Source organism: Mustela erminea, chromosome 17 (assembly GCF_009829155.1).
Source record: "Mustela erminea isolate mMusErm1 chromosome 17, mMusErm1.Pri, whole genome shotgun sequence".
In the NCBI taxonomy this organism is placed as follows: domain Eukaryota; kingdom Metazoa; phylum Chordata; class Mammalia; order Carnivora; family Mustelidae; genus Mustela; species Mustela erminea.
The window spans coordinates 30839098-30860078 of NC_045630.1; the positions used below are offsets into that span (position 1 = coordinate 30839098).

At 46.8% G+C, this 20981-nt stretch overlaps 1 protein-coding gene across 7 annotated transcripts in view; it reads left to right on the plus strand.

Moving 5' to 3' along the window:
- The window catches only part of NVL (nuclear VCP like), a 98401-nt gene that overhangs the window by 19665 nt on the left and 57755 nt on the right, over window positions 1-20981 (plus strand). For all 7 annotated transcript variants that reach the window (XR_004280232.1, XM_032319090.1, XM_032319087.1 and 4 more), the window contains 4 exons: window positions 4354-4498; window positions 14288-14552; window positions 15846-16064; window positions 16966-17070. Coding sequence is in view for 6 of the 7 variants with exons in the window: in XM_032319090.1 (XP_032174981.1) it covers window positions 4354-4498; window positions 14288-14552; window positions 15846-16064; window positions 16966-17070 (734 nt within the window). In the remaining variant the exon portion in view is untranslated. The remainder of the gene's footprint in view (window positions 1-4353; window positions 4499-14287; window positions 14553-15845; window positions 16065-16965; window positions 17071-20981) is intronic.

Consider the following 20981-nt stretch of genomic DNA (forward strand, 5'->3'; position numbering starts at 1 on the left):
TTACCAGAAGCTGTAGGGAATCTAAGTGGCCCTTTTTGGTGAACACATACTTTTCGAGGGTAAATACCTTAAAAATTAAGGTAATGGTTAAAGGTTACATGCTTTCAGCTTTATACGAACTGGCAAACTGCCTTCAGAAGGGTTTGCATTGTATGCTTCCCCGTCCTCTGAGACGCCCTGTGTCCATGTCCCTCCACAACTCTGACTGTTACCATGTTCTTATGTTTGATAGGCTGGTGGTGATGATAGAGATCTTACCTTGTTCTTTTACATTTCCCTGTTTTTGCAGGAGGTGGATCCTTTTTCTTTATTTCTTGGCTCTTTATATTACCCCAATCCCTTTCTCATCCTGTGCTTCCTGTGTAACTGAATTTTTTTTTTTTTTTAAAGATTTTTATTTATTTGAGTGAGTGAGCACGAGAGAGTGGCAGAGGGCGAGGTAGAAGCAGGCTCCCCACTGAGCAGGGAGCCTGATGCGGGGCTCGATCCCAGGACCCTGAGACCATGACCTGAGCCAAAGGCAGAGATTTAACCCACTGAGCCACTCAGGCACCCCGTAACTGAATTTTTTAAAATCAATTTGAAGGAGTACTTTATTATTTTTTTTTTTCAAAGATTTTATTTATTCATTTGACACAGAGAGATCACAAGTAGGCAGAGAGGCAGGCAGAGAGAGAGAGAGAGGAGGAAGCAGGCTCCCCGCGGAGCAGAGAACCCGATGCGGGACCCGATCCCAGGACCCTGAGATCATGACCTGAGCCGAAGGCAGCGGCTTAACCCACTGAGCCACCCAGGCGCCCGGAGTACTTTATTTTAATTTGTTAAGGAAGCAAATTCTTTGTCAAATACAGTATAGTTACTTTCTCCCAGTCTGTAACTTGTTTTTCAGTTTTGTTAAATTGTTTTTAGATAGAAATTTGGAGGGAAGGTAAATATACTTTTGGAACTAGATCCTGTCCACCGTGAAATAGCCTGGGGTTTACATTCACAAGATACATTGAAGTAGTACGGATTTGGGGCTCCTTGTGGTGCTGGTTGCAGGTTGCTTAGTCTGCTGTTTTATTTTCGTGTAAAATTTTCTTGCCATGTTTTGAGGCCTCTGTTCTGAATTGCCGTATTAAAGGTATATTGTTATCAGTTATAAGATAGGTGGTTCCCTAAGAAGGGGAGAGACCCCAGGAGGCATACTGAGGCACAATGCTTATCCCATGATGGTAGAAGCTTTCTGATTTCAGAGATTTTACAATCTGGAAGAAAGGAACAAGTACCGGGCCTAAGCAGATTACCCATTACTAGAACTTTACTGACAGTTGGGGTTAGTTGGGGTTTCTGGTGTGTCTCTGTGTGTGTTTTAGGGTCTTCTCTGTGAACAGAGTAGAGAAAGTAGTCAACAGTTCGATGGACACAGTCGTGCCACAAGTAGTCTGTCCCAGGTGGTGGTTTTTCCCCTGCAGTTTGAGAATTTTATGAAATACTAATTCAGAGTTTACAAATTTGAATTTTAATAATTTAAAACTTTTAAGTAAATTGTTTTGAATTAGGTAATAATGAGGCCACTTAAGAGCTAATTTTACCTAATTTCAAAAAAACTTAAAACTCAGGCATAATTTTAATTATTAGGAGCTGGAAAGTATCTTAAAATATGATCTTGTCCATGAGGAAAGTGATGCACAGGGAGCCAGGGCCCAGTGTATACAGTGGGTCATCAGCAAAGCCTGGGCTAGGCTCCAGAATTCTACATACACATGTACGGCTAATAGGCTACCCGCAAATGTGTGCTTTGTTTAGGAGAGCTGATGCCCCATAAACAGGTTTTACTTTGCGTGGCAAGAAGTAAGACTATGCTTTTTCCACAATATTCCAAAATTCAAACTTGTGGCTAACGTAACGTCAGTTTATCATGATCACGTCATACTGGTGAAAAGGGAGAAGAAGAATGGGATTTATCTTGAAGTTATTGACAGGAGGGGGTGGCCAGTTCTCTCTGAGGTCTGATTTTTATCTTTTATGCAACAGGAAAAAATAGCATTTTGACATTCGTCCTTCTATTACTGCCTGTTGATTACCTGTGGAAGGGTATTTTTCATGACGGAGGCTTTCAGATTCCCACAACTGTTCTCACTGAGTTCTGTTACTGACCCCTGATACACTCAGCTTGCATCCCTGAGACCACAGTGTCTGAGTGACCCGATCTGGAAGAAGGAAGGGAATTCCTAGGTCGTTGTCGTAGCCGTGGGCATTAGACCCATTTAACCAGCCAGGGAGCGGCCAGCCTCAGTGCTGGGGCACTCAGCATAGGCACGTCTCCGTGGGAAGCACGTGTGCTGCTCATGATTATAATGTGCCGTCTCGTTTCCTTCAAGTTTTTCTTGCTTGTTCAGTGACTCTCACAGTGTGAATCTCTTCCTTGAGCTTTTATGCAGTTTTCAGAAAGTTTTTTTTTTTAAAGAATTTATTTATTTATTTGACACAGAGAAATCACAAGTAGGCAAAGAGGCAGGCAGAGAGAGGGGGAAGCAGGCTCCCTGCTGAGCAGAAAGCCTGATGTGGGGCTTGATCCCAGGACCCTGAGACCATGACCTGAGCTGAAGGCAGAGGCTTAACCCTCTGAACCACCCAGGTGCCCCAGTATTCTGAAAGTTTTTAAGAGCTTTCCTGTCTCACTCAAACTGACCACCTTGTGCCTCTCTTCTCAACCCAAAATCTGTCAAAGGAATAGCCGCTGTCTGCTAAGTACAAGCTTGTGTTAGCAGTCTACACTACACTCCCTTCACTACATGTCTGTCCCTGACGTTTTACTGAGGCTACTCCTGGGACAGTCGTGGGGGAACCTCTGTTGGCCACATTTGGTGGCTTTCAGTGCTCATCTGTCCGAACTTCTGTTCAGTAGTTTCCTTGTCTAAAAACTACCTGTTCCAGGGGTGGCAGGTGTTGCCAGAGGGGCCGACTACACCCTAGTGCCTGGCATACAGTGAGCCCCCAGCAAGCGTCCATACAGTGGTTCTCCAGAGCCTTTGCGCCTGTCGGCTGCCTCGCCCTGGGCATTGTTGGCACACATGGCTTGAGCACGGGCGCTGTCTTTTCTGTCCTTGCCCCGTCTGTCCGGCTGCTCCTTAGCCGTTCCCTGCCGTGCCTGCCTCTGTCCCCTGTCCCTCAGACAGAGGTGGTCTGTAAGGCTTCCCACTCGGACTTCTCCTCTGCCTTCTGCCCGTTTCCTAGCTGTCTGATGCGACACTTCAGCAAACAAAAACTATCTGTAATCTCAGTTTCTAATCAGCATCGACTCCTCTTCCCCCTGCCGGATACCCCATGCTCCGTGCGCTCGGGCCAGACCCGCTTCCCTTCTCTGTCCTTCTGCCCTCGCCCTGTATGCCCTTCGAGGGGAATCACTTAGTGCCTTGGCTGCCTGTGCAGCCTCACCCTGCGAGGGGCCTCTCCCCCTTCTCCCCTGTGTTCCTGCCTCATTGTCTCCTCTGTCCCCTGATGGCTGCCATCAGATAACGCTGAGCTCTCCTCTACTCTCTTCCTCTCTACTCTTAGAATTGTCTTTCCAACACACACACCTTCTCAGAAAAACTTTCTCTGGCTTCCTGTGGGCTAAGGAATATTCTACAGATTCCTCATGACTCAGCCATGAAGGTACTGAATTAGCATCTTCCTGCCTTCTTACCTGTGAGGAGTGCGACCTCAGACCTCAGGTCAGACCTCTGCTGGTCTACCCTGGCTTAGTGGAGAAGAATGAGAGAGAAATAACACTCAGGAAGGACACGCGCTGGACACTGCACTCTGCCATTCCTGAAACTGTCTCTAGATGATGCCAGAGCAACTGAAGACTGTAGTGTGTACCCCTCCCCCCACACCCAGGTATCCACACCACACGGCTGTTTGGAGACCTGCACTGTGCATTCTCGCCCAGTCTGCCCGCTGCCGGGCAGCCCCCCTCTGAGCTCAGCACGTGTGCCTGTGCCTCTGCTGTCACTCACACACTCTGTTCAGGCAGAACTTCAGTCACTTGGGTCTGCTTATGAATATCCTCGTTCCCTGAATGTAGCCTCTTCTGTGAAACTGTGCTGTCTTCCATTGTCTCACTGCGACACTGTTTCTACCCATCACCATGCGTCACAAGATTTGTCCTATGGGTTTCTCAGTACACTGTGAGCTGCTTGAGGACAATGTGTATTTATCCTCCTCTTGTCTTCCACATAACAGACAATTAGTAAATGTCAGCTTTGTATGTATATTGCCGTCAAAACATGTACTGCTCTCTAACTACTCAGGTGACTTATGGAAGTGCTGTTGTCTGCCATCCCCGGTGTCTTGTTCGCTGCTCACCCTGTGTCTGCTTCTTACCAGATCTGAACACCATGGCCACGACGGCCCGGGTCCTCGTCATTGGAGCCACCAACCGACCAGATGCTTTAGACCCTGCTTTGAGACGTGCAGGAAGGTTCGACCGAGAGATATGCCTAGGGATCCCAGATGAAGCCTCCAGGGAAAGGTACACTCTTGGAAGATGAAGTTTATGTGTCGCTGTGTTGTCTGAATGGAGTGATTTGGAAACGAGGGCTGAGAAGTACCACATAGCCTTTTCTTTCTCTCTTCGTTTCTGTGCCAGTAACATTGATTTGGAATCCATGGCTGGTGTCACTTAGTCGGGCGATCGGCAAAGGAACAACATGGGGAGCTGTGGAGCGGAGCTGTGCTCGCTGTCCCATGCGGAGGTTACATTGAGCACCACACTCTCACCTGTTGCGCTAACCTGCTTAAGACACAGGGTTTGCAACAGAAGTTAGCCAGAGAGCTGAAAGCCATGTGTGTTCATTTGAAGACCAGCCTGTCCTAGTTGGGGGGCTGGGGGGTGGGGAATGTGAGTGTTCGTGGAGCAAAGAAAGCTCCAACAGCATCTCAGTAAGCAAAGGCCACACAGAAGGCACTGATGAGGCCAGGGAGCAGGAATCTAGCAGAGAGGTCTTCTGTAAGAGCGGATTCCTCGTGGCTTTTGGCTCCGGGTTAGTGACACTGATGTTGGCGCCGTGGTCCCCAGCAGCTTTCGGGAAGAGTGGTGTGTAGGGAGAGGGGACTCTCACGGGAGGGCAGGAAGCTCAGGGGATGCAGGGCAAGGAGGTGCTCATAAGGCATGTAGGTGGGAGAGAGGGTGGGGAGGAGCGCATCACCCCTTCTCCTTCCCAGCTCCTCAATCCTTCAGCCTTAGATTGTCGACCAGGTCCTTCCTCAGCAGCTGTAGTCCCAGTCAGGCACATGCTGATTACGTTCCCACACATGTGGTCTTCCATAGTCACTCAGGTGTTCAGGTTCATCTGCTCGTGTTTAAGCCCACAGCATAGTGATATTTAAGATTTCAGTGGTTCTTACTTATTTGGCAAACATGCTGAGCATATGGCGTGTGAAGATACCACTGTGGAGGGCGAGATGACCAATGCAGAGAAGTACGAGTCCTTGCTTTCAGGACGCATCCAATCCGGTAAGAGTTCTAGAAGTCAGGCCTGTGTTCTGCCTCAAGCCTTAGTTTCGCCCACAGCCCAACCTACATAGAGACATAGACACAGTGGGGCCTATCTTTGCTGCTGGATAAAATGTCTGTTCTCACTGTCTGTCAGTGTCCCTGATCAACAGAGTCCTTAAACACTTTCATTGATGGCCATATTTTGAAAAATTTGAAGCCACAGATAAGTTGAAAGAATAGTATGATTAGGGTCTGTATGCCCTCCAGCTGAATTCACCCCTCGCTAGAACTGTCCACTCTTGTCTTTAGCCTCAGGAAAAAACACGTATATTTGTGTGTGTACCTTTTTTTTTTTTAATTTGCCAAGCCATTTGAAGGATAGTTGGAGACATGATGACACTTCAGCTATAAGTCCTCCGATGGGACTGTCATTCTGTGTCACACCATTTCACATCATTCCAGGAAATTTGATATTGACACAATGATAATATCTCACTGTATAATCCGTTCTGATTTTCCAGTTGCCCCAAGGATGTCCCTTTTTAGTTGTTTGTGTTTCATCTAGACTCCACTCTGGGATCAAGCCCGGCTGAGTCCATGTGACCCTATAACCTTAGCCTGCCTCCTCGGGGAGGAAGTGTTTTCATAACATTGGCGTTTTCTGGGTGCTGCGAAATTTGAACATTCCCAGTTATTTCCTCCTGATGACACTCAGGTTAGACACTTTGGGCAGGAATACTGCCTGGGCGGTGAGGTGTTCTCAGCATCATGTCAGGAGGCTCACAGTGTCACTTCGTGCCATTATTGGTCGTGTTAGGTCCGATCGCTCCATTAGGAAGTTTGTCAGTGTTTCCTCCTGTAAAGTTGCCTTTTTCTTGTCCACTTAATAAATGGAAACCTGACATTTCTGGTATCTGCAGTAACTATGGCTAGCTTTATCAGTTTGTCCAGACTCCACTGTAGACTCCTACTCAGTGCTGTGGTGTTCACGGCAGTGTTTCACGTAGGCCAGGCGCTCTGGCTTAGTCCCGGGCTTAAGTGTCTGCTGTGCTTAAAGCCAGCTGGGGAGACTAGGGTTCAAAGCCTGAAAGACGGTAGCTCTTGAGTAGAATCATGAGTGAGACTCTTATAAGGCAGTGTATTTAGAAATATCATTTTTATTCTGCTTAAAAAAAAAAAAACATAGGGGCGCCTGGGTGGCTCAGTGGGTTAGGCCGCTGCCTTCGGCTCAGGTCATGATCTCAGGGTCCTGGGATCGAGTCCCGCATCGGGCTCTCTGCTCAGCAGGGAGCCTGCTTCCCTTCCTCTCTCTCTGCCTTCCTCTCTCTCTGCCTGCCTCTCCATCTGTGATTTCACTCTGTCAAATAAATAAATAAAAATCTTAAAAAAAAAAAACATAAAATTTACTGAACTAGTTTTAACAGTACAGTTTAGTAATACTAACTTGATCCAGTTTCTAGCAAATTTCTAGAACTTTGCAACTTGCAATTTCACTGTGGAGAATTAACATTCAGTGCCCCTTACACACCCATTACTCCTCCTATGAAAGAGTATTTCTTTTTCTTTCCTGCAATTTTATCATTATTAGTACTTAAAGCTTGATTGATTGGAGAGAGAGATAGAGACCACAACCCTGAGATCATGAGCTGAACTGAAATCAAGAGTCAAACGCTCAACTGAATGAGCCACCCAGGGCTTTCCAAAGATTTTATTATTTTTTAGCAATCTCTACACCCTTCGTGGGGCTCAAACTCAAAACCCTGAGATCAAGAGTCAGACGCTCCACCAACTGAGCCAGCCAGGTGCCCCAAGAAAGAGTATTTCTTTTTTTTTTTTAATATTTTTTATTTATTTGATAGACAAATACAAGTAGGCAGAGAGGCAGGCAGAGAGAGAGAGAAAGGGAAGCAGGCTCCCTACTGAGTAGAGAGCCTGATGTGGGACTCTATCCCAGGACCCCGGGATCATGACCTGAGCCGAAGGCAGAGGCTTCAACCCACTGAGCCACCCAGGTGCCCCAAGAAAGAGTATTTCTGATTTGAGTCTTCAACAAAGGCAGAATACAGTTTTCTTATTTTTGTATTTGTGCCTAGCTCTGAGTGCAAACACAAAGCAGTTATATTATCATATGCAAGTGCTAATACCTTAAATTCTAAGGTGGGGAAAATATATAAATAGAATTGAGGTATGTCAGTGTTTGTATCACTAGTTCTTAGAAGGTCATTGATTGAGGAAATATTTCAGCACCTTTTGTTGTACAAAGGAGGGAGGCAGAGTGGTCGGCATTTCAGTCACTAGTGTGAGTGATTAGAAGTACAATGTGTACAAAAAGGAAAAAATAGGATGTTTCAAGCAAAGCATGCCGGTCTGGGGGTTCTTAAAGGCTTCTCCGAGGAAGCTGAGACGTTAAGGATAATAGCGATGAACAGATCATGTAATGATAGATTATTCCAGGTAGGCGCTGAGGTGACTGAACTCAATGAGTGCAGGGACCTGGAAGAACACTGAGACTGTAGAAGAGATAAGGTGTAGAAAGGCTGTCAAGGAATGCAGAAGGCACTTTACATACCCTTGTTAAGGATTTTGGATTTCTCTGTGAGTGGTGAGAAGGAATTAAAGCAGTTCAGTTAGGTAGGACAGTGATGGAAAGAGATTTTTTATTTTGAAAAGATGACTGTAGCTACAATGTGAAGAATGAGTGAAAGAAGAGTGAGAATGGGTTCTGGTGGTCCAGGGAGGGGCCTGTTGTAATATCCAGATGAGATGGCATTGGGCTTAAGGAGGTGGGAGGGTAGGTCAAGATAACTGGAGCATGGATAGAGCACAGCTGGGGGGAGGGCATTGCCTGGTGTGGGGAGCGTGGATACGGCACAGCTGGGGGGTTGTCTGGTAGGGGAGTGTAGATAGGGCACAGCTGGGAGTTGCCTGGTGATCAGAGCATGGATGGGGCACTGATTGGGGGAGTTCCTGGGGGCACAGCTGGGGAGTGCTTGGTGGTTGGAGTGTGGATGGGGCACAACTGCGATAATCTGAGACATTTAGCAAGTAGAGCCAGTATGTTGCATTTCTTGGCAGAAGGAATGCGTGGAAGGTGGGGGCTGTGATGGAGCAGGAGGGAATATTCCCAGGTTGCTGTGGTTTTCTCTGAGGGGTAAGAAGTAGTGGAGGCGTTAGAGGAGGATTTGGGGAGAGCTGGAGCTGATCCGGGCAGCTGGGCTAGATGTGCTTGCAGGCTGTTCAAGTGGAGATGTCAGCTTGGCAACTGGATGAGTCAGGAGCTCTAAGGAGGTACAAATTGGGGAATTATCAGCATACTGAAGGCAGCTGAAGTTCTATGAGTAGAGCAGATTAGCTGGAGTGCGAGAACCAGAGGTCGGAGGTCCTGGGGCAGAGTTAGGATCCAGAGGGAGCCGCTGGAGTGCTGGAGAGAGGAGAATGTGTGTCATGGGAGTGAGGGGACGTGAGTGTTCCCTGCAGGAGGGACTAATGAGAGCTCAGGAGGGCAGGGCTGGAGCACCGTTGTTAGAGTTGAGCACCTAGCTCAAATGAGCTATCTGAGAGCTCATGAATAGGCTGATCAGGCAGCATCCTGGTTGAGTGGTTAAGTGAGTGGTGGAAAGAGAAGGAATAAGTGAGCAGACTTTCATGATTCCACAAAGGGAGGTGTGGACATGAAGGGGGAGAGGGAGGTAGTAGCCGTACAAGGGGTATTGGGATGTTGGGGGTGGGATAGGAGAAACCAGAGTACCTTGGAATGCTTTGGAAAGAAGCAAGTAGGAGGAATGGGGAATGGGAGCCCAGGGAGGTGCTGGCTGCGGTGCAAGGGCTCTTCCGGTGGAGCAGTTGCAGAGGGAAGGGGGGTGCAGGCCACGGAGCTTGTTGCTGTGGTACTTGTTTTCTCCATGAATCCAGCAGTGAGATCATCTGATGAAAGTCAGGCAGGTGACCTGTAGAGGCTGAAGGAGGGTGAAGGCCTGCAGTTATGTTCTTGGATGATTCTAAATGAGCCAGCTAGGATAATAGGATTTTTTGGTGGTGTTTAGGATTGGGGTGTAGAATGGTACCTAAGCCTCATCTTGGAGTTTTTTCCTCCCCAGGAGTGCTCCCCAGTCTAGGTACAGGCCAGGAGGGAGCCGAGATTTAGAATTTAAGAAAGGAAATAGAGGCCCTGGGGTCTAAGTTGTAGAAAGAGGAGCACCTGCTGAGGAGGGGCGAGCTCAGGGATCTGTCAGGGTCCAGAGCAGATTTGGGGGAGACGGGGGACTGAGTGCGAGGGCCTCGAGCATGTGATCTCAGAAGTTGAGACAGCTCTGCTGTGCGTCCCTGTACCTTTCCCTAGAGAGCTGACGTTTTCTAGCTTTCGTTGTTTACTTGTAATAAAGGAAAAATGGTAACAGTGCCTTGTTTTATCTATAAGATGGTAGGGGACCTTAACTTTGAAAGGTTTCTTGTAAGGACTGCATTAACGTACCTAGCACAGCCTCCAACATGTAGGAATCCTAAGGTACCTGTTGATGTTTTCCTGGACTTTAAAAGCATTTTGTTATAGAAAATTCCAGTGTACATGAAACAGTCTGGTAGAACTGTTCAGTTTCTGTTGCTGCAGAACAAACCACTGCAAAATTTCATGGCTTTCAACAATAGTCATTTTATTGTCTCTCACAAGTCCCATGGGTAAAGAATTTAGGTTCTGTCTCAGGATGTTGTGTGGTTGCAGAGACGGTAGCTGGAACTCCGAGCCACAGGGTTGAGCTTATTAGTGCACCTACTACCTGTCTATGTGTCTGTCCCCTCTTCCCCGTCTGTGTGGCACCCATCATGGGACCCTGTGGGCTTCCTTGGACCCAGGAGGACTCGGGGTGGTAGGATTCTTGCTGGGCAGTTCCTCAGCCTCCGTTCCACTGCCCTGTGCTGTTGAACAGCCACAGGGCTAAGCCCAGACTCGGGGAGAGGGGCCAGAGTGCCCACCTCCCAGTGAGAGGAGGCTCAAGAACTTGACAGACATTCTTTAAAACTCTCAGGACAGTGAACCCTATGTCTTGTCATGTTATGATCATTTCAGTCTTGTTCTATCTAGCCCCCACTTTTTTTCCTGGAGCGTTTTAAAAGCAAAATCCAGGCAGTGTGTCGTTCCATCTGTAAATACTTCAGTGTCTCATGGATAAAGACTTTTTATTTAACTTCCATGCAGTGGTGTTATAAACATCACAAATAATTCTTTAATGTACCTGATATCCAAACCATAGCCACAAGTTTGAAGTGTGTAATTGTGTTACAAATTCTGAGTATAACTGTATTTAGCATTTTCATTTCTCCTCTGTATAAATATTATTCCCTGCTAACCTAAGTCCTGTATCAGGATCATACAACCTTTCTTTACCATTTTAACTTTTCTGGAATTCATAATTTTATTTTTTTCATTTGCTAACCCTCTTGCAACTTTTTCACATTCTCTGTTTCCTCCAGGCATCTCTGTATGTGTGCCTGTGTGTTTCAGTCTGTCCTGTGCCTTATATCACAGGGAGAGGCAGTGAGACACATGGGTAAAGTCCAAGCAACTATACCTGCTGTGTTGGGAGTCCTGACCTGTGATGGATTAGTATCATTTCCTGTAGGTGCTTTGCTCGAGTGGCAGACTGGGGCCGACCATTCTGTTCTAAGAGTGAGGCTGATGGGACACCTGTGATGGGAGGTTTTTTGTTTTTTGTTTGTTTGTTTGTTTGTTTTTAAAATTTTATTTATTTATTTGAGAGAGAATGAGAGAGAGAGCCAGAATGAGACAGGAGAGGATCAGAGGGAGAAGCAGACTCCCTGCGAAGCAAGGAGCCCGATACAGGACTTGATCCTGGGACTCTAGGATCATGACCTGAGCCGAAGGCAGTTGCCCAACCAACTGAGCCACCCAGGTGCCCAAGTGGTAGCAGTTTTGTTGAAGCCCGAGTATCACCATAAAGCAGTCAGGTGATACTAGCTGTCATTTCAGCTAGATAATGCCACATGTCCACTTCCCTAGATGTTGAGTCGCTTCAGGTTTTTTCAGAAACAGACATTGAGGCAGCACCATGGGCTGCAGGTCTTGCGGTTGTAGTTGTTGGACTCCTGACACGAGCAGGGGAAGGAGTGAGGGATCGCACACCCCATTTTCCTGGTGGATGGGGCTTGCGGTCGTCCACACACCCAGATCTCTCCTCTCCTGCTTCAGGCTTGGTGGAGAGCACACTCTGGGGATTCTTGCTGGCTGCAGGCATGCACATGGTATGGGGTCTTAGTGCTTCTCACGTGGGCTGTCCAGAACTTGCTGGTTTGGTTCTCCGCTATGGCCCCCGTTTCTGCCGCCCAGCCCTTGGGTGCCTCCATTTCCTGCTTTCTGGGGCTCGCCAGACAAATCTCTTCCCTTCTCATTAGTGCACCTCTCTGAGGAAGGTCAGTCTGACTTTGTCCCCTCTCCTAGGTCATTTATCATCCACTTCATTTATCATTTGTCTGTCCACTTCAGTTCTTCATAAGTGGCTGTTCACTTGGCCTGTGCTGATAAAAATAAATGACTGAATAAAGAAATAAAAGGCAAGCCTCTGGTGCAGAATTCCAGATGATTTATTAGGATGTACTGAGAAGGAGTGGAGTCTGACTCCCTGCACCTCAAACGGGAGCTGGGCATAGTACAGTGTGGAAGAGGGAAGGGCTAACCTCACGGCAGAGACCCTGCCAAACAGCATCCAGCCTGCTCAGGGTTCACATCCCAGTGGGGAGGGGTGTGGATGACACTCCACCTCTGTGCTCTTCTTCCCGACAATACATTAACTTAGTCTGATCACCATAAAAATATCAGAGTAATCCCGCCGAGGGGTCCTCTACAAAATTCTGGGCCAGTAATCCTCAACATTACCAATAGTAGTAGGATAGCAGTGTGAGGTGTAGTGAACTCTGTACTATCTTTGCAATAAATAATTCGGTACATCTAAAACTTCAAAAATAACAGGTGAATTTTTTAAAAAATGAGTTAAAATTCATCCTATTTATAGGCAAATAATGACATTAAACCTGGATCATTTATTCCGGAAACCCCTAATATTTTAATCTTTTCTGGGGGTTTATCGGCCTTAAGGCATCAGCTAGAGCTGATGCGGAAACCCGTGTCGGAGTGCCTTTCTCAGGTAGTAAGACGTGTACACATCAGAACCCTCTAAACACCTGTCCCTTTGGTGTCCTAGCGGTATAAATACCTCTCTCTACATGGAGCCCTGCTGGAGCCTGGAGACTAACGTTGACGGCTTTTGAAAGACCTCATACAAATAAAGACTGAACTTCTTGTTTCCTGTTCTGTGGCTCCCTTCCAGAATGGGCCGGGGTCTGGGTGGTAAGGGTCCATACAGCCTCCTGGTTCCGTGGACTATGGATTTCATGCTTCCGGATCTTGTTATTTTTCCAGGCGGAGGACTGTTGCTGCCGTAGTCACTCTGCCATCTTGAAACTGGAAATTTCTTCCTGGGTCTTTTCTCCTCCTCTGGAGTTTCCAGAGTGTGGTGACTGGAAATATCTACATTTTTTTCAGAAATATAAGTTGTAACTGAGAAAAGGATGATACTTATTTTATGTTAGCAGTTTCTTCTGACATTCTGAGTATCTTAGTGTTCTCATGAAAATGTTTTTATAGTGGAAGCTTTTTTTGCTTTCCGTTGTGTAGAGTGAGTGATTTTTCATTGGTCAGTAATGTTTATCTGCTGCTTTTCTGTTCACTTACATGACCTCAGGGGACTTTTCTGGAACTTACTCTCCATCAATGCTCCTCTGCCCTACAACTTTGGAAATTCCAGACTGTATTTCCCTGTCCAAGTTCATCCATAATATCACAATATGTGAATCGTAATAACTAACACTAGGGCGCTTGCTGTAGCTCAGACATTGTTCGGAGGGTTCAGCAGATGTTCACGCTGACCCCCCTGCGAGCGAGTGCTGCTATGATCCATAGCTAACAAGTGACAAAACCCAAGTGCACAGGGCAGCAACGGGCCCAGGCAGGTAGCGGCAGGGCCGGCTGCAGAACTCCCGGCTGGCTTGTTTCTTCACAAGCTCTTACCACAAACTGTCTGGGGTCCTCTTTTGATGGCCATTACCTGGAGACCCACATTCTCTGGCCCTACCTGGTGGTGCTTCCAGCGAGCAGGCTTTCTCTCCCATGTAGTACGGTAAAGTTGGGGAAGTAACTGTCCTAACATGAAGCTAGGGGTTAAGGTGGGCAGCAGCCTAGCTTTTTGTGACAAATAGAACTGATGGTTTACTTGAGTTTGGTGGCTTTTATTTCTGGAAGATGTCCATTTAATCTACTCTCAAAGCAGAATTTACTTCAGATAAACAGTAAGTTGTTTTATTTCGTTTTTTAAGAATTTTATTTACTTATTTGACAGAGAGAGTCAGTGAGAGAGGGAACATAAGCTGAGGGAGTGGGAGAGGGAGAAGCAGGCTTCCCACTGAGTGGGGATCCCGAAGTGGGGCTTAATTCCAGGACCCTGGGATCATGACCTGAGCTGAAGGCAGATGCTTAACGACTAAGTCACCCAGGTGCCCCAGTAGTGACTTGTTTTGACTGGTGAGTCAGGAATCCGAATTTTTTAAAAAAATAATTTATTTATTCATTTGGCAGAGAGATCATAGTAGGCAAAACAGCAGGCAGAGAGAGGTTCCCCTCTGAGCAGAGAGCCTGTTGCAGGGCCCAATCCCAGCACCCCAAGATCATCACATTAGCCGAAGGCAGAGGCACAACCCACTGAGCCACCCAGGTGCCCCAGGAATCTGAATTTCTTTTTGCCCCTGTCTTCCCTACAGAATACTTCGAACTTTGTGCAGAAAACTTAGACTTCCGGAAAGTTTCCCTTTTTGTCATTTAGCACACCTGACACCAGGCTTCGTTGGTGCTGACCTGATGGCGCTGTGCCGAGAAGCGGCCATGGGAGCGGTCAGCAGGGTCCTGATGGCATGGCAGGAACAGCAGACCATGGATCCCAAGACTGCAGTTTCGCCCCCTGGACGAGGCCGGGAATACCCAATGGGAGCCGAGCCCACTCCTGAACCACCGGCGTGTTCTGTGCAGGTACCTTCCCCTATCCTGATGTCAGCCATGCAGCAGGCATCAGTGGATTTGAGGTGTATGATTTTTGGTTTTATTGGCATTTTATCCACTGCATGATGATCAGTTACACCCAGAATGCCTCTGGTTTCCAAAGTACAAGTTATTTTACGTTTTTAGCCGATCCTGAGTGAGATCCTTTTACAACATGGATTATAAAATTGTGAAACAGGGATTGGCAAACCATGGGCTGCCCGCCTGCTGCCTCTTCTTGGGACATAGCTATGTTCCCATGTTTCCCACATCACCTCCCTGCTGTCCCACTTCACAGTGCAGTTCACACTGGAGGCTCCCAAAGCCTATAGTGTTGACCCTGCAAGTCTATCTAGAGAAAGTTCTCCAGCTGTTGTAAGAGCACCAGACATTTAGTTCTGTTTCCTGGTTACCGTCTGCTCACGTGGACTGGCATAGTCTACGGTGAGCTTGCTGCATGTGGCTCTGGAGGATGGTCCTGCTCTAGTCGGGAGCTCTATGAGTCGTGAAGACTCAGCACAACATTTATGTAGCACTTCATGGTTTGCACAGAGGCATCATGGCTTCATGATCAGAGGAGCTGAGCATGAGAGACCATGGCCTGCCCCAGCCATGCAGCTTCTGCTCTCCAGAGCAGACATCCTGGTGTGTGGTTGCAGATGTCTTTTCCCTCCTTACTCATTTGGAACCACAGATATATCTGTTAAAATTCACAGCAAGTACAGTCCTTATATAATGCTGTACATAAGTTAGAACTTTATGAATTGAGTTACTCAGTTACTCTTCACCCATCCTTTCATTTCTTTACAAAGCAAGTAGTCTGCCTTTGAAGCTCAAGGCTCGGTGTAGTCCTAGGATGCCAGCTCTCTGTATAGGGGCAAGCCTCTGGGGAGCCATACTGTGAATGACACTCTTACTGGTGTAATTTTGGTTTAATTTCATCAAAATTCACCTGCTGTTCAATTCTTTATAAGTGAAACATGGGAATTGGTGGTTGTAGAAATGAACACGGTCAGCTGCTAGTGTGGGTCCCAGCCAGCCCTGGCGTCACCTACAGACACCATCCTCCTGTGTTCCATTCCAGTCAGTGGACCTGCCCCCGGCCAAGTCGCATGAGCCCTGGAGACCAAAGTAAACCACTGTGTCAATGGGGAAAATTGTTTAAACACAGGAAAGCTCTTACAGCTTAAAGAAATACTGCAGTAACAATTTTTAAAAGCACAAAATAACTTTTTCAACAGACTTCATGTTTGTTCATCTTCCCCCTCAATTGCTCCCTGTCAGGATGAGTTGAAGTGGCTGCTGGAGCTGCTAAGAAGCCAAGACCCCCTCTCCGAGGAGCAGCTGCAGGGACTGTGCATCGAGTGGGATGATTTCACTGCTGCGCTCGCCTCAGTCCAGCCCTCTGCCAAAAGGGAAGGCTTTGTCACCGTCCCCAATGTGACTTGGGCAGATATTGGTGCCCTGGAAGATATCCGGGAGGAGCTCACCATGGCAATACTGGTAGGTGTGTCTGCGGCTGAGCGCCCAGCGTGTGCACGAGGCTGTGTGTCAAAACAGGCTCGGCTGTAACTTTCTCCTGTGGGTCCTGTTGGATTCTAATTAAGCCTCCAACAGCTGTTTCTCATTCTTATGAGACCTGTTTTAGACCCATTTTCATGGTTGTGCTTGAATTCTTGGCAGTGAACATTAAAAAAAAAAAAAAAAAAGTTTCAACCAAGAGCCAACTATTTGAGAAATATTTTCTCAACTCGCTCACACTCCTATGGGTCAAAGCAGTTTAGTGCCTGTGAAACTTTAAATTAATATTTTTTTAAATTATATTTATTTATTTGACAGAGAGAGAGAAAGAGGGAACCCAAGCAGGGGGAGTGGGAGAGGGAGAAGCAGGCTTCCCACTGAGCAGGGAGCCCGATGTGGGGCTCAGTCCCAGGACCCCGGGTTCATGACCTGAGCCGAAGGCAGATACTTAACAACTGAGCCATGCAGGCGCCCCTTGGATTAATTTTCTTTACGCTTACTTTTCCACTTCCCTGAGGGTTCTGTGGTTCATTAATGAAGGATGATCCACTTCGAGGTGTGGAGTTTCTGAAAGCAAAGAGCAGGGTATAGCATGTGTCTCTGGCTCCTGACCACGCAGGGCACTCCTGCTTCTGAGCCTCACAGGATGGCTCCACCTGATGCTTTATAACCTGGGAATTTAGGTAGCGTAAAAAAACTCTTGATTTTAAGATGCTGAAGTATTGTATCCTTATGCTTAAAACGTTTGAATTCCCCAAGAGCAGGGATTCCCGTAATAATCACATGTGCCCCACACTCCTCTTGGCAGCATGCATCGAGATCATTCGGGCACACAGTATAGGACGGACATTTGTAACAACACACGTGGCTATTGTCTTCACAGGCACCGGTGCGCAATCCTGATCAGTTCCGAGCTCTTGGATTGGAGACTCCCGCTGGGGTCCTCCTGGCTGGCCCCCCTGGCTGTGGGAAAACGCTGCTGGCAAAGGTATGGGGTGAGCGCAGGGGTGAGCATAGCTGCCTGTGTTTTCCTTCTTACAGTGGGGAGAAGAGTAGGAATTTAACTTCTGTCTTACAGCAAGTGGGTTTTACATAGTGTCTATTACAGACTCTTTCTAGCAAGACTGGCCTTTTCTTCAGGAAGGTTTCCCACTTTTATTTTGATTACAAAAAAATGCATCATTGAGAATTTGCACAAGAAAAAGATTTTTACATCAGCCATCACCCCGTCAATTTTAACAGCAATTTACCATATTTTCTGTTATTCTGGCTTTTTAGTGAGCACTGTCACGTAACTGTGGTTTGTAGCTGACCTTGTTTCCTGCTTTTGTGTAGTTCTTTATAAGTATTTTCTTCTGTGTTTCTTAATAATTGTTATTTTAAAAAAACCCTTTCCTTGCAATAGAAAATATACAGAAGCCAAAGGGGTCACACTACTTAGAATCCTCTCGTGGCGGCTAACTGGTTCATTCTGTGTTCAGTCCTTCCAGACATCTCCATACATGCACATCCCAGTGATATGTGTGCATAACTTTGCATGTGTTTTGACAAGTATAAGGTTTTTAATGATGCTTTCCCAGCATAGCAGTATGTCTTGAACATGTCAACATATATACACCTCAGTATTTTAACATCTGTCTAGTATCCTGTCATGAAGATACTCTGTAACTTACAGAAATGATGCCCCATTGAAACAACACTATGTCTAATAGTCCCGTACTAGATTTTTTGTACCTTAACTGATTGTTTTATTAAAATGCATTCCTGAATAATTTTTCAATAAAAGGAATGCATGTTTCTAAAACTTTTGACCCATTACCACTTGATCAGAGTGAACCATTACCAGATTACATCTGCTCCATCACCAAAGTGCCTTCAAGATGCTTTGTGCAGATTCAACCCTGGCAGTGTGGGTATTGTCCCGCACACCCCAAGTTAGCAAGAACCAATGATGCTTTCAATGTCTGGTGGTCGGGGAGGCAAAAATGGTATCGTACACTTTCTAATTCACATTTTAAAAATTACCAGTGGGCTTATCAAACTATGTATTTATTGGCTATTTTTCTTAATGAAACTGTTCATATCCTTTGCCTGTTTTTCCATTGACATGTGTGTGGTTCTATAATGATTCTTCATATGTTAAAATGGTTTTTTATTTATTTTATTAATTTTTTTCATTTTTATGTGGGCAAATTTCTCAGTTTGTGTCTTTTTTTTTCCTTTGGAGTCATGCAAATTAGACCCCTCTTCCTTATCTGTAAGTTATGTGGGCTGTCATTTTTAATGTCTGTATAATGTTTCATCTTTTACTTAGCCCTCATCAGCTTTTTAAATTATTCGAATTACTTATAAACAGAATGAAAACTAATAGCACTTTTAGTAGGTGCCACAGCAGCCAATTTGTGACTGCTCCATAAATATCCACTAGCAACAGTAAATACCAAATATCCATATATCAAATAGCACATGTGAAGTTTTCCAAACTTACTGTTGCTGATACGACTACATTTCCTTGCTCCGTGCTTCCTGCACTCTTCCAGACCCTGGCTGTGCAGGGTCAGAGGGCACTGTGGGGGGGGTAGGCAGCAGTTTCCTGGGCATCGTTCTAAAAGGACAGAGCAGGAAAGAAGGGCCTGCTTGTGAATACATAACTTCATCAGGCAGATGCAGGTCCTGGGCCTGGATGCCTTGCCGAGTTTGTTTACTTACTTACATGTGCCTTTGAGTAGCCCTTCCTTGGCAGAAAGTAGACCGTGTGGGTTATTTGAAATCCATAGACCAGATTTTCCTCCTCTCCGTATTCCTGCCTCCCCCGACTGCCAACAACTTGGTACCTGTCTGCACCCACATTCTGGCACCAGCACCTGATGAGGGGGAATCTGACCAAGGACGCCGTGGGTGGCCTTCAGGCTCACTGGGTCCGTGAGCCCAGGTGGTATTTGTGCAGCTGTGTACTTTTTCCTGGGAGAGGGTTCACCAGTTGCTTTAGATGCTCTGGGAGGTAAATGCCCGAAAATCTTGAAATGGTAGAAAATGTCCTTGAATGGCAGAAGGAAATGTTACTGTACGAAAGTTGTGGAACTACTTATAAGTCAGAACCTGGCACCTTAGTATGGACCATAAATGAAGATTTGGGCTAATCTTGGTTGTTTTGTTTACTCACAGTCACAATAAGATAATACCATTTTTCTGAACACTGACGCAAAGAAAGTGTATGAGTAGCATAAGGTCAAGGCATATGATTGCCAGAGCCAACACCTTGCACAGTGATGGCTGATGAGGAAACTGCAGAGAGAGGAGTGAGATCAACGAGCGTCTGGAGCTCTGGCCTGAAGCAGACAGCTCCTGACCATGTGCAGGAGGCTCAGGCTGTGAAGAAAAAGTAAATTGTGCTCACTGTGCTTCCCCTAGGAGACAAGATTGCCAACAACTTCAGGAACTCTTGGGGGGTGTTTGCGGTTAAATTTTGGTAGTCTGGCAGATAGAAGCTGAAAAGCTGATGCAGGGGCATCAGCCCTTGTTATATGTGGTCCCTGGTTCTCCTGTTTGTGTCATGTTGAATGAAAGCTGGGACAGAGACCAAGCGCTCCCTCCGAGGCAGAGCACGCATGCGTTCGTGCACCTACTTGGCTACTTCCTTACTCTGCCGGCCCCTGTTGGAGGCGAACCAGGCACTTCCTGTGGTGGCATTTACTGTCTGTCTGGGGAGACAGGCAGGAAACGGTAATAGAGTAACACTGGAGATGCAGCAAGGTTAGGCTGGAAATCAGCAGATGTGCTCATACATTGGCTAGGAGGTGGCTGTTTGAGGTAGTGATGTTTGGGGATGCTCTCAGTTGGCAGTGTTCTGAGGGATGGGCTGGCCATGTGAGGCAGCAGGAACAGAAGGGGAAGGCTCCTCCAGGCAGAGGGAACAGCAGTGGCAGAATCCCTGACGTGGGGAAGGGCTTGGTGAGTTCGCGATCCAGAGAAAGCCAGTGTCTGGACTGTGGAGAAGCTGTCCTGTGCCAAACTACAGGCTTGTGAGCTGTGGTTAATGTTTCATACTGTGCTCAAAGATGAATGCGAATCTTAGGGAAATGATAGGACTGACGTGCTGGGGGCGCTGTGAGAATGGGTGGGAGGAAAGCAAGAGGGAGATGAAACTGGTCAGGGTCTTGGGTTTGGTTTCTTTGGATATCCAGACAGGAGATACGGTGGTCTGCATGAGGGAATATGTGGTGGAGAAGCAGAGAGCGGTGGACTCCTGCATTTTGGCATCAGAGCTGACAGGACTTGCAGGCAGATTGGATGATGTCACAAGACAGGGTCAAGGTGGGGACCCCAGGGTTAGGGGCTAAAAGCTTTTGGAGTTGGAAGTGTGGGGTGTGGAGGGAGTTGGACAGATCCACACGTCCTGCTCTGTCAATGATGGATTTGAGATGTGTGTCCAATCGGGAGGGAGATGCCGAGCAGTCTGTTGGGTCTAGATCTGGAGCTCCAAGGTCAGGCTCTGAGGAGAGGAGAGGAGGGAGATCCCTTCCCTGGTCCTCGTGAAGCTCTGGGTGATTTTCTCAGGGTTCAGGTGACCTTCAGGTGAACGCTCTTGGATTCTGCCACATGTATAAGCACATGTGTCTCCTTCGTGCTTCTCTTTGGCTTTGAGCCATGAGGTTTAATCGTTATTAAAAATAACCAGGAAACACTGGCCTTTGACCAGGGCTGATACTGATGTGGTTGAATTTGGGGTCATGAGCTAATGATTTTTTTCACTGGGCAACAACGTGCTAGGATGTGGAGGTTATGGTCTTACTGGGATTCCAGGCTGAGGCTACGAGTGTGCAGATGTACGTGTGTGAGCAAGTTTACAGAAACAGAACACTGACATAGATGTTCCTGTTGTCTCCATCTGATTGCAGT